A 13,921-nucleotide genomic window follows, 5' to 3' on the forward strand; every position below is an offset into this window, starting at 1 on the left:
AAAAAGATGCTCCTTGTTTAAAATTGAACTCCGTGAGCTGGCAGACTCGCCTGTCACTCCTTTAGAGACAGTTCTCTGCAACAGAAAGTGATGGAAAAATCTTGTCAGATCCAGAAAGTCTTTGGGGGGGGGGTCAACAGGCATCATGTCGAGGGATTCTTACTTTTCAGGAGGAGGGGAACCTCTTGCCGGTCAGGGAGAAGAGCTGACCTACCAGCGAAGGAGGTAGGTCACCCAGTCTGCACCTCCAGGGAACAGGGCTTGTAGCGTGCTCCACTGGGTGCAGAACTGTGTCAGGTTTACAGTCACCTCCCTGGCTCTGCTGCCCCGGTGTGAGTTTAGAACTGTGAGGGCGGAGCAAGGCGACGGGAAGGGGATGCACTTCTAAGTTGCAATCCCGGCTCTGCTCCTTATGTTCCTTTCTCGGGGCCTCTATTTCTTTATCTTCAAAGCGATGGAACCAGGAAGGCCTCTCAGAGTTTCCCAAGGCTTGGTAGTGGGTGAGTCTCACTTTGCTTCCGGTTCGCCAGCACTTTAGGGCAGGATTAGGAGCTCTTCTCCCTCCCTAACCCAGTTTTCTTTCTGCTTACTGTACTATTTCTGTGCACGTTGAGACCTTAGGTTAGCATAGCTTCTAGCCAGATCCCACTAAGATCTTTCTCCTGCAAGATTTACTAGCACCCCCTCAAGGCATGGATACCAGCACCTGGTGAACTCCCATTGCAAAAACGTTGCAGATTCCCACAGTAAAAAGATCACGGTAATTGAAAATGTCTCGTGATAATTGTACATATTGATCTTTCCGTTTGTTTTTACCATATGTAACATCTTCTTTCTTTAGCACGGGGGTATTTATATTTGTGAGCAATTATCTTTAATGGAGAGTCCCATTAAAACTGTGTCAACATCTTTCACAATTTTTGGAGAGCATATTTTCCATACTGATGTAAGTGCTTCGTGAGTCCTTGACAAATATTTAGCATGTGAGAGATTTTAGGTCTTTAAAGTCAAAGGCTCTGGATTTACCATTTATAGCAAACATCATTCACAAGTCAGTTTGCACCCGTGGAAGCTTGTTGAGGACCATTTCTGTGGTTCTGCTTGACACCGTATGTAGCAGATGTTAGGGGCTCAGTAAATATTTGATTGTTTCATCGAAGGCAATTTCTAGTTACTGACAAGTTAACTTCTTGAAGGAGAATCCAACAAACTGTATAATTCCTTCCCCAAGTGTATTCACCCAGGGGACTTTGAGCAAGGTTGTTCTTTTGTTAATTTACCAGAGGACCCTGTGGACCAGGCACTGTACCTAGGCACCGGGACACTGGTCAACCCCAGTTCTGCCCTCCGGGGCGCAGGTGGGGAACGGATGAACCAGCAGCTACAGTACACGGGGCAGGAGCTGTGATGAAGGCGGGCACAGGAAGGCGAGGAACATAGCCCACCACGGGAAGGACAGCCCCCATCCCCGTGGCCTCCGGCTTCAGCAAACGACATCTGGCCTGGATTTTTTCAGAGCAAGTGTTAGTTTGCTGAGGCTTTATTTTGGTAAGGTGATGAGGACTGTTTCACTTCTGGAGAGTGTCAGGGATGCAAGGAGGCGGCGGAAGTGTGGCTGGAGGCACACTGTTTTCTGACCTGTCCCCTCTCCTGGGGGCTTGTACTGAGCTCGGGTAGCATGTGTAGGGCAGACTGGCCTGTTTTTCAACCCTCCAGGCAGACACAGCAAAGGGGCGCAGCCCATCCCCAGGGACACTGGCCCCGGCAGCTTCCATTTGGCTCCATTGTTTGGGTTCTCTCCAGGCATTGTGGTCCTGGCCCACAGAACCTGCTGTGAGCACAGGGCTCTGTCGGGAGCCCAGAGGATGGACACCTCCTGCTAGAAGCCTAAATACTGCAGAGGGACAGGGCTGGAAAAGCCAGGTGACACGGTGCACCTGCCCAAGGGGCTCCCATGTCCCCTGCCATAGGTGTTGCATGGGAGGGGGAGCTGGGCTCTGGGGGCTGGGCTCCGCCCATTGATGGAGGGGCTGGGCTCTGCCCACTGATGTGGGGGCTGGGCTCCGCCCACTGATGGGCGGGCTGGACTCTGGGGGCTGGGCTCTGCCCACTGATGGGGGGGCTGGACTCTGGGGGCTGGGCTCCGCCCACTTATGGGCGGGGCTGGACTCTGGGGGCTGGGCTCTGCCCACTGATGGGGGGGCTGGACTCTGGGGGCTGGGCTCCGCCCACTGATGGGGGGGCTGGACTCTGGGGGCTGGGCTTCACCCACTGATGGGGGACTGGACTCTGGGGGCTGGGCTCTGCCCATTGATGGGGGGGCTGGACTCTGGGGGCTGGGCTCCGCCCACTGATGGGGGGCTGGACTCTGGGGGCTGGGCCCCGCCCACTGATGGGGGGCTGGGCTCTGGGGGCTGGGCTCTGCCCATTGATGGGGGGCTGGGCTCTGCCCACTGATGGGGGGGCTGGGCTCTGCCCATTGATGGGGGGCTGGACTCTGGGGGCTGGGCTCTGCCCACTGATGTGGGGCTGGACTCTGGGGGTGGGGCTCTGCCCACTGATGGGGGGGCTGGACTCTGGGGGCTGGGCTCCGCCCACTGATGGGGGGCTGGACTCTGGGGGCTGGGCTCTGCCCACTGATGGAGGGGCTGGACTGTGGGGGCGGGGCTCTGCCCACTGATTGGGGGGCTGGACGCTGGGGCTGGGCTCCGCCCACTGACTGGCGCTGGCACGAGTTGGACCCTCCCTCTGTGCCAGCTGGAACAGGTCACTGATAATGACTTGTATTTGCTGCTGCCAAAGGGCCTCTGCAGTATGTCAGTCAGATTTACAAATAATTAGACAGTTTTTCTCTTTAACCGGAAAGATGGAGGCCTTCAAATGATGACCCAGGTGGAAGGAGGAACTGAATTTTGCTCCTCCAGGCGCTTAGGCGAGCGCAGCGCACGCTGGGACTGCAGATGGGAGAAGAGCTTCAAGCCTCGCCCTTAGCCTCCTCCGAGCCCGCTGCACCCGGAAGCGCGATGGCAGGCCAGCAGGGCTGTGTGACTGCGTCACCGCTGGCAGGACAAATGCCCGGTGGCAGTTACCCCAGCCCGCACTTCATCAGCTCCGAGACGTTCCCACTGTGGACCCCCACATTCTGGCCTTCCCCAGAAGTCCTTGTATATACCTGTGAGGTAGATGAGCGAACTTACATTAATCGGTGCCCTTCTGGTTTGCTTCAGCCCATTCCTCCCTTCTTCTCATCCTCAGCAGTCGGTATTTGGCTCACTGAGTCATGAGAACATTTCCCAAATCATGACGTGATATTTCTCTGGGACTGAAGGCGTTGGAGCGACAGTGTCCTTGCTTCTGTTCTGCCTCCTCCTGGCTCGTGTGACCTGTACCTCGCCCCCCCCCCAGGCCTTTGAAGCCACTGGGGCTGTGGACACAAACCAAATCGTGGGAAGCGTGGCCCCTCGGCTCTACCATAGACTCTGCTGTGCTCTCCAGGCCTGTGGCCCCGGATCTGTGTCACAGGAATGGAGCTTCATCTCTGCCACTTTAGGACCAGGAGCCTGGTGAGGAGGTGAGGCTGGACACCCCCTGCGGAGATGATGGCTCCAGCCAAAGGTGACAGCCGCCTGATCTCAGGCAGAAGACAGATTCGAGAGAAGATCGGGGGGAACCAAGAGGACTTGGTGGGTAACCGAATGTGGAGAAGAGATGCAGTGCCCAGGGTGACTGCGAGCTGAGCAGGCTGCAGGACCATTCACAAAACAGGAACTGGACAAGGAGGGAGGGGAAAGGAGACCAGGAGTTGAGAGTCCCTGAGCCGCGCAGCCTGTGGGGACAGCCTCAGGAAGAGACAGCACTGAGAGGACGTGCCCTGTTCCCCTCCCGTGCCCTCGTTTCATCTGAGCGCGGAAGACCCTCCTCTGTGGCCTCCAGGTGTCCGGGCGTCCACCCTGCGGGCTACGGGAAGGCGAGGGAGCTCAGACCCCGCTGGTCCCCAGCAGCCCTCTGTGCCCAGGGCCGGCATGTGCGCCGTAGACGCCCATGTTGAATCGGATGTGCTGTGTGTTTATTTCTAAGCGTTTGTAGACCTTACGCGCACAACACTGCGAGCTCCCGCCTCTCATTCTCTCCGTGGCTCCCGACCTCCTTAGGGTGGGTGGTGGTGTCTTTTGAATTCTGGGCCACAGCAAAGGCGGGAGAGAGCGCCTGTGCTTCATTGTTACTTCTGCTCGTTAAAGGGACCTCCCGCCTTGACTGTTCAGATTTCTGCTTAACCTGCTCTGGGGACAAGTTTTCAGTGCCGTTTGCATCTCCCGATGCTGGAACAAAGCGTAAGGCTCTGTTTACAGTGCGGCCGCCGCGGGAAGGCCGATCATTTTCCGGTGGCGTTTCCTTGCGGTGCCCTTGGTGTCCGAGGGCCGTCCTGTTGAAGCACCGAAGCAATTAGTTTTGAGAAGGCTGATTCTTCAGGGTCCAGTGCTCGCCTGCCTTTCATTTGCTGAAGCTGCTGCACATTTTAATGAAGTTGTTTCATCTAAGTTGCCAAACACTAGAATTTTGCTGCTTCAATCCTAATTATCTCTACTGGCAAATGCTGTGTTTTATTAGAACTCTCGAGGGCTCTGTTTATTAAACGTCCACACACTATAGCGTCAGGCGCACAAATTAGGTCAGATGTGCTTCTTGAAGGCTTGTGGGTGGAGTGAAATGTTTTCCTCATCTGAAAGGGCGTTGGGATGGTGGCTTTGTGGGATGTGGGCGCTGTCTTCTCCCTCGGCCCCGGCTCCCCTCCACGCCGGTCAGCGCCGGCTAACGCTGGGTGTCTGTCCGTGGCGGCTCCAGCATCATTCTCATTCTCTGGGGTGACGTGCTCATTCTTTCCCCTCCTGTAGTTGCCTAAGACTTACATCTTGCTTCCTGGGTGGTGTGTCTTACAGCAAAGTGATACACAGAGGTGGGCAAAAGTAGGTTTACAGTTTGTATGGACAATAGTAATTGCTAAGTAATATGAGAATAAACTCTGTTTTGCGCACTCACACCTGTAAACTTACTTTCGCCCCGCCCTGTATACTAAGGACTCTCATGAACCAGGTGGTCCCAGGGGTGGTGGCACAGGGCAGGGAGGGCACATTGTGGCATGAAAGGAGGGAGGGGAGTGGCACAATAACAGCCCCAAACAATATTTCATGACTTGTTTCCTGCCAAATAACCCGGTGGTTCCTTGGGTGGGCGGTGTTGGTTAAACTGGGGGGAGGGGCGCTGACTGGTGTGGTAACTGGCGGCTGTCCCTTCTCTCCCGCTGCGACGCGGTGGTCACCAGGCACGGGTGCATGGCCATTAGGGGCATGGCTTCTGCCACCCACACACCAGATCCTGGCTTTGCCCTCCAGGGGCTGGGAGGTCTTTTTGTGAGAAACACTTCGCCTCCGTGAGCTCAGGGTCCTCACCTGTGAGAAGGGAGAACTCCATGGCCGAGTTTCTGTGAGCACTGAATGATGACGCAGGTAAAGCGCCTGCATCGGTCCTCAGTTCTGTCTTGTCCCATCTCGGGCCCTCACGGCTGCTCCAGCGCTGCCTGCCCTGGTCACGCCGAGGCTACCGGTGCCCGGGCCGCGACCCCGTGCTGAAGGCCCTGGTGAAGGTCATGACCTGCTTTTGTCTCTCCTGACCCTGCTTTCCTTGCATGTGCTGGGGTGCCGATGGCGTGGGGTCCTCGCCTTATTACTGAGCCACGGGGTTCAAAGCCAGGGGTCAGGAGTGCATGTAGCCTCCTGTGACAGTCCTTTCCCCGGACTCGGGCGTCACTTTGATGGGGAGGGCTGTCCTGGAGGAGCGTCTGCTGAGTCGGCCCTCAACCCTGGCCCCGTGGTCTTGAGCCCAGCGTGGGCTCCCTCTTGTCTTGGTTTATATCCGCCTTCTACACGTGCCCGAGAAGTGCTCCGGCCCCACGGGGCTGCCTCGGGTTTCTCCCTTCGCAGGATCGCTCCTCTGAGTTCGAGAAGTAAACGTGATGTTTTCAGTGCATAATTTATCCCCTGTAGGCTAATGTGGTTGTGAAACAGCGAGAGCAAATCTTACGAAATTGGCTCAAGAGAAATGAAATGACTCAATTTGATAGAAGGTAATAGAAATGTACTTTTTCATGTTTACACCTTCGCAACCGCTCTTCGCGCATGGTTAGCACTCTCTGGGGTGGACTCACGATCCTGGCCACAGCGGGGGCTGCCTAGAGAACCCCGTTGTCACCTTGAGCAAGAACAGCACCTGCTCTGTGCTCTGCCCCTCCCCCGCTGGGGAAGCTGTGTACATAGAGGGAAGAGGAAGTAAATATAATAATATGCGATTTTTATAAGCTCTACTTTATCATGAGCAAAGTTGAGAGTTTATGAATGGTTTGAAAACCAACAACAAAGAAACTAAAAATGCAAGCGTTTATAAAAATGTGTTTTAATTTACTTTTTAGTCACCATTGGCATACCATATTAGGTGTGCATACAATTTCAGGTGTACAGCGTAGTGACTAGATGTTCCATACCCTGCGGAGAGATTCCCCTGGTAAGTCCAGTACCCACCTGACACCGTATATAGTCATTGCAATACCGACTGTATTCCCTGTGCTGTACTTCACATCCTGCAACAATTTTTATAACCAACAGTTTGTATTTCCTAATCCCTTCACCTTTGTCACCAAGCCCCTTGTCCCCCACCGCCTTCCGGTGACTGTCAAAGGCTATAATAGAAAAGGAACCATGTCCCCTAGTCTGGTTACAGGGTTGTCGATCGCTTCTTTCTTCTCCGCATCAAATACTTTATCCTGAGCACTCGCAGCAAGGAGGGTAGCGGGGCTTTCGATAGATGCACCTCGGCCGGATGCCCCTCTGCAGATGGAGCAGTGGGACTGGCAGAGGCCTTCCTTCTGCAGAGCTGAGATCCCCAGGCCGGGAACCTCACGACCGGTTTGTCCGGGGTGTGATCCTGGGTTCTCGGTGGTGAGGGGGAGTGGAGGTTGGAAAGTTGGCTTTTGTACAGAAGGAAGTGCCTGTGGTGCTAAGTGGCACTCACCCTGTGGGCACGGGGAGAAACTGAAGCATTGGCTTCGCAACGAGCCAAAAATATTGCCAAGAGCGTTGTAGGAAAGGCACACTTACTATTAAACCGTGTGCACCGAAGGGGCCGTGGCTCTGTCTCCAGGAAGACTGACCTAGATTGGCTTACAGACAGGTCTTTGAGCAAGGAGTGGTCTGTGTCATTTAACCGGATGGGATAAAAAGAAAAGATTGATTAGCTTCTTTTTTCTTCACGAAAATCGGTTTCCTATGTGTCGTTAGTTACTTTCTCATGAATAGCATGTCGTGTCATGTGGGTGCTTATTAATCACCCTCACCTTCCAACTAACTGTAAGAATAATTGGAGGAAATTGGCGGCAGACCATGGCTTCCACATTAATCTTCACAAGCTGGTGTCAGTGCAACAGTCAGACACTAACATCCACTTTTAAACGCGTGTTTCTGAAGCACGTTAGAAATGTTTAGGCATCGGTATTTGGGGAGCAGACGTCTTGTGTCAAGCAGTGACATAGGCGAGGGGTCCCAGGATCTCCCGTGGCTGTCATCAGGGAGGTCCACGTCTGTCGAGAGGACATTTCAGCGCCAGGTGCAGTGCTGGTATTTTTGGTCAGATTTGGAAACCATGTGCCCCTCAAGGGACCCTGGCCGCTCTGCTGCCTGTCCTCACTCTTGGACTTGGGTTATTGGAGTCCCTATCATATAGACCATGACCGGTCAGTGGAGCAAAGGGAAAGGTAGCATGATAAAGCGCTCACTGGCCCTTAAAGCTGCTGCCCAAAGGAGTTTAATTGTCCAAAGCAAGTGTCATGGTCATCTCTAATTACCAGTGGGCGGAGAAGTGACCTCCTGACTGCATACCCAGGAGAGAGAAGTGGCAAATTTATATACATTTGTAATGACGAGCTCGAAGCCAGAAATGTAGCTGATCATTAAAACGGAAAGCTGGTTCCTTGGAAAGACCAGTAAAACAGGACAAAGCTTTCGTGAGCCTCAGCAACAAGGAACAGGAGAGAGACGGCGTGCACAGTGACGGTAATAGGTTCGGACAGGGTTTGTGAGGATATCAGAGCCCGCAGTGCATAACTTTGTTATGTGTGTGCAAACCTGCACATTTCAGATGCTTTGCTAGGAAATGGATCTGAACAAAATTGGATCAAGGTGTAGATTCCTGAGAAGATGTTTTTCAAAATATGCTTAAAGACCTACCAGTAAAATTACACCAACTGCAGTTGCTTTTATTAGTGAGTTCTACCAAATCTCCCAGAAACAGACATTAGAGGTACCATTCACCCTTGGGGAATAAAATGGGTGGACAAGGTGAGCATGAAATTGGTACTAAAATCCGGCGAGGATGTCACTCATACGCAGGTAATTTAAGAACATTGCTGCAACTGTTGTAAAACAAACTAGCTCAGGGAGCCTAGCGGCCGGTGAGAATCACTGCCCATGTGCTCCCACGGAACTGTCCTATGGGGGTCTGCCTGCCTCGCCGCCCCCAGCATCGCAGCCTCCCCTGCAGCCAGACCACTCCATCAGCTGCACCGTCCTGTTCTGTTCCCGGCTGTCGCCTGAATCATCCGCCTTCCGATGCGGCATACAGTCGTTCATTGTGTGTGCTACAAGGTTCCCTCCACAATCCACAGGGGCAGGACAGGGCTTATTGTTGCTGGTGTGTTACTGTTGCTGTTTTCACTGATACAAGTCAAGGGCCCAGAACAGTTCGCAGTCAGTAAATACAGGGCGGGGCAAAAGTAGGTTGATAGTTGTTTGTGTGGAAAATAATACAATAATTAATAAATAACGCAAGAGTAAACTTCTGCGTATTCACAACTGTAAACCTACTTTTGCTCCACCCTGTGTTTGTTGCAAAACCGAACTAATTCTACACACAACATGGGATGCCGGATTGGATCCTGGAACAGCAAGGGGCATTGTGTGTGTGACATTTGAATGAAGCCTGTGGTTTAGTTATTTGTCTTGTTTCAGTGCTAATTCCTTAGTTTTGGTAAATGCACCTTGGTTAGGTAAGATGTTAACATGAGGGAAGCCTGGGTGAAGAAGGTCTGTAGAAACTCTCCATACTATTTTTGCATTTCCTGTAAATGCAAAGTTATTTCAAAATAATATTATTAAAAAGTAAATTAATTCAAAGAATTCTGAGGTGCTTTAGCATTTAAAAAGTAAAAATAGCCCTGGCCGGTTGGCTCAGCAGTAGAGCGTCGGCCTAGCGTGCGGAGGACCCGGGTTTGATTCCCGGCCAGGGCACACAGGAGAAGCGCCCATTTGCTTCTCCACCCCTCCGCCGCACCTTCCTCTCTGTCTCTCTCTTCCCCTCCCGCAGCCAAGGCTCCATTGGAGCAAAGATGGCCCGGGCGCTGGGCATGGCTCTGTGGCCTTTGCCTCAGGCGCTAGAGTGGCTCTGGTCGCAACATGGCGATGCCCAGGATGGGCAGAGCATCACCCCCTGGTGGGCAGAGCGTGGCCCCATGGTGGGCGTGCCGGGTGGATCCCGGTCGGGCGCATGCGGGAGTCTGTCTGACTGTCTCTCCCTGTTTCCAGCTTCAGAAAAATGAAAAAAAAAAGTAAAAATAAGCCTGAGCAGGCAGTGGTGCAGTGGATAGAGTAGGTTGGGACGCAGAGGACGCAGGTTTGAAACCCTGAAGTCGCTGGCTTGAGCACCAGCTCATCCGGCCTGAGTGTGGGCTCACCAGCTTGAACTTGGGGTCGCTGGCTTGAGCGTGGGATCACAGACATGACCCCATGGTCGCTGGCTTGAGCCCAAAGGTTGCTGGCTTGAAGTCCAAGGTAGCTGGCTTGAGCAAGGGGGTCACTTGCTCTGCCCCCCCCCCCCCATCAAGGCACATATGAGAAAGCAATCAGTGAATAACTAAGGAGCTGCAGTGAAGAATTGATGCTTCTCATCTCTCTCCCTTCCTGTCTGTCTGATCCTATCTGTCCCCCCTCTCTCTGTTACACACAAAAAAAGTAAAATAAAATTTCTATTCAAGTGACTCCTCCTCAGTGCGTCCCGCCTGACCACACGTGCAGTATGCGAGGGCTCACGGCGATTCCCAGTCCTGCCTGCTCTACTTGTTCTGTTCTGCCCTAGCAGTGTTGCCTGTAACGCATTATACAGTTCACTTGTTTACTATGCCTAGTGTTTGTTGTGTGTTTCCAGGAGGGCAGGGAACCTTGATTTGTTTACTAATATACTTCAAATGCCTGGAACAATGCCTGGTTCATCATAGCTGTTTGTTAATTATTTGTTTAGAGAATTAATAAATGTAATTTATGTTTTTAAATAGAGCAAACCATCTCTCCGTGTGTGGGTGCATGTGTATGCATGTGCGTGCATGAAAATGAATAGGAAAAGGCCTGGATGGAGCCTACTAATTGATGTGTTACTTTTTAGGGTGGGACTAGTGACTCACAGAGAGATCAAGGGATGGGACCAGGAGCAGAGTGAGGCCCACGCTTGGAGTGCGTGCGTGCGTGCGTGCGTGCACGGATCTCAGCGTGAGGGCCTCCTGTTTGCATCACCCTAATCCCAGAGTTTAAAGACTGTCTATTTTTATGTTATTTGAAATTTCATAGTTTTAATTATAAGCTGTGGTGTTGAAGTTTTTAAAAATTCAGAGGAATGAAAAAAACAATGATAGCTGATTATTTTTGAATTCCTTGAAAATTATGAAAAAAACTTGTTGGTCTTTAAAATGAGAAATGAAGACAGATGAATTATTCACTGTTTTCATTCTCATGGGGACCAGAGTGACTGCTCCCTGCTGTCTGAGGTGGAGGGCTGGGAGAAGCCGACCTCACTCTCTCAGGCCCCGGTGTGGTTCACAACACACACATTGACGCACAAGACTCACGGATTAAAGTAGCCGTACCAGTTTGCTCTTGAACTGCAGAAATAGTTCTTTGTTTAAGTAGTTTTCTTTTATGATCTCAAAATGACTTTGAGGTGTGGTCTTCTAAGTTCCAAGTACTTGACTTCTAGTCCCTCTGACTCCATTGTCACCCGACTAAGCACAGTGGGCTGTGTGGCTGTCCCTCTGCGCGTGGGCAGGGGCCCGCGTCACGGTGCCTGTGCTCTGGCTGGTTCAGGCCGCCTCCTGCTCACTGACGTCACCGACGGGGCGAGCCTTAACGTGGACACACTCGCATGGTTCCAGTGCATAGATACTTACTCATGGCACTTGTGCATTAGAGCGAGGGGATAGAGGGCATCTGATCATTTGTTTTCATTAAGATGTCACTGTATCTCCGTCCAGTGATGGTGAAAACTGTCATCTGTTGCAGGAGCATCAGGAGAATATTCTGGGTAACACCATGCAAAGTGTGATTGCACTGCTCAACAACCTGGTTGCCTGCAAGGACTCGAACATGAAGCTGCTTTTCGAACAAGGTAAGAAGTGCTCCTTAGTATTCGCCTCCACTCTGTTGATTTTGCCTCTTTTGTAAATTTCCTCATCTTACCTGGTAGGGAGTCAAGACGTGCTATTTAAAGTTGATCAGTCAAGATAGTTGTTTAAGGACCTATAAATAATATTACCAGCCAAAAGGAGAAGTGCAGATAGATTATGATAGTTTCTGTGTTAATTTATTTCCTATGTGGCACAAAATGCAAGTATAAGCACAGCAGTTAGACTTATTACTGCCAATCAAAATAAAAACATATATGGTCAAACGCACCTTGTGAAATGAGACTGGATGGGTTGAGGGTGGCTTTACTTTGCTTTTAGTATGTATCTGCAATGTTATAATTTAAAACAATTTTTAAGCCTTTGTATTTTAAGAGCTGTTTTATGTTCAAGACAAAATTGAGGGGGAGATACAGAGACTTCCCATATAAACCTTGCCTCTCCACAGATAGGAGATATATATAAGGTCTACCGGAAAGTTCTGTCCATTTTTGGAATAAAACAAAATACAAATTTTTCTTACCGTCAATAAACTTTATTAAATAATATATTTCCACACCAATCCTATCTTCCAAATATGGTCCGAAATGGTTTGCTGAGCTGAATTAAGCCTTTCTGCCATCTCCGATGTTGTCAGAAAAGGATCTGGCTCCAACATGGTCTTAACAACATCCTCATCGATCAAAGATGGTCGCCCAGAAAGTGGCTTATCAGAAAGGCCGAAATCACCTGTTTCGAATTTTTCACACCATCTTCTGCATGTCCTATCAGAAACTGTACCTTCACCAAACACTTTCAATAAATTTCTACATGCTTCTGTAGCATTTCTTCCTTGTTGAAATTCGTATACAATACAGTGGCGTAGATGAACTTTATCAGTAGCCATGGGTACACTATCGCTTCACACATAAGACTAACGTGAATCAACTTTGTTTTAGTTAATTTGCTACATCAGTATGTATACATTAAGTGATAAAAATAGGCACACATGCGCCAAATAAACATGTGCTTACGTGTCAAAACTTGTTGTGATAGAAACGGACAGAACTTTCCAGTAGACCTGATATATCTTGGTGTTGCCTCGGAATCTTTTTTTTTTCTGGTTAAGCAAGTACCTATCTATTTTAATTTTATCATTTGAAAGCAAAATAATTTTGTCATGTGCTGTTTTGGCTTATATGGAAATAATCAAATCATTTTTCCTTGAATCTATTTATATAATGGATTATATTTAATGTATTACATAATGTTAAACCATCCTAGCATTGAGTCAGTAACCACTCTTAGTTATGATATGATTCTTTAATGGTGCTACTTAAGTTCTTTGCTATTTCTTTTCAGGATTTTCCGTTGCCATTCGTAAGTGTGATTGGTCTATAGTTTTGTTTCTTGTTTTTGATAAAATACATTCTTTGCTAGATTTTGGTGTTAACACTAAATTGCTTCTTTACAATCAGTAGAAAGTTTGTTCTCTTTCTGTGGTTCTGGGATAATTCAAGAATCACTGAAATTATCTATTCCTTAAAAGTTAGTAGAATTTCCTCTGGCTGGTGCTATTTCTCGAAGGTATGTTAGTAGTGATAACTCTTTAACACTTTTCTTGATTTCTACAGAGATAATACATCTTATTACATTTTTCTCTCTTATAGAGTCGGTTTTTAGTAAATTGAGTTTTCCTAGAAAGTTTTCATTTCAGACACATTTTCAAATCTTTTTAAATCTATTGCCATAGAGTTAGACAAAATAGGTTTTCACACTTATTACCTTGGTCTCAGAAATTATCTTCCTATTACCATTTTTTACATTACGTATTTGTAGTTCTGTGTTTTTAGTGAGTAGTTAATATAATGGTCACATAATTTTATTAGACCAGTTTGGAATTTACTTATTAGTCTTACTTGAGAAAAAAAATCAATTTCTGCTTTTATCTTAATTCATTACTTGTGCTTTTGTTGAGTTTATCATTCTTTTTATAAGTTATTATGTAAAGATGTTTATCTCTGTTTTTTTCTGAATCAATAGAAGTATTTAAAGCCATGAATTTTTTTTGGGTATTGATGGACCTACGTGTTACTCAGGATTCCAATCTGTCGTGTGTTCGTTTTTGTTTTCTTTTTTTTTTTTTTTAATTTTTATTTATTTATTCATTTTTAGAGAGGAGAGAGAGAGGGAGAGAGAGAGACAGAGAGAGAGAAGGGGGAGGAGCTGGAAGCATCAACTCCCATATGTGCCTTGACCAGGCAAGCCCAAGGTTTTGAACCGGCGACCTCAGTATTTCCAGGTCGATGCTTTATCCACTGCGCCACCACAGGTCAGGCCTGTTTTCTTCATACATTTAAATTTAGATTTGTGTTCCTTCATTAAGCCAATAATTGGTAAGGAGTGAGGGTGTATTTTGCTTTATTAATTTTGCTATTTCTAGTTTTATTA

General features: G+C 49.0%; 1 protein-coding gene across 2 annotated transcripts in view; it reads left to right on the forward strand.

Annotated features, from left to right (window-relative positions):
- Window positions 1-13,921, forward strand: part of ULK4 (unc-51 like kinase 4) — a 400,554-nt gene that overhangs the window by 194,819 nt on the left and 191,814 nt on the right. For both annotated transcript variants that reach the window (XM_066245324.1, XM_066245325.1), the window contains one exon: window positions 11,370-11,475. In XM_066245324.1, the coding sequence (XP_066101421.1) occupies window positions 11,370-11,475 (106 nt within the window). The remainder of the gene's footprint in view (window positions 1-11,369; window positions 11,476-13,921) is intronic.

Source organism: Saccopteryx bilineata, chromosome 10 (assembly GCF_036850765.1).
Source record: "Saccopteryx bilineata isolate mSacBil1 chromosome 10, mSacBil1_pri_phased_curated, whole genome shotgun sequence".
NCBI lineage: Eukaryota > Metazoa > Chordata > Mammalia > Chiroptera > Emballonuridae > Saccopteryx > Saccopteryx bilineata.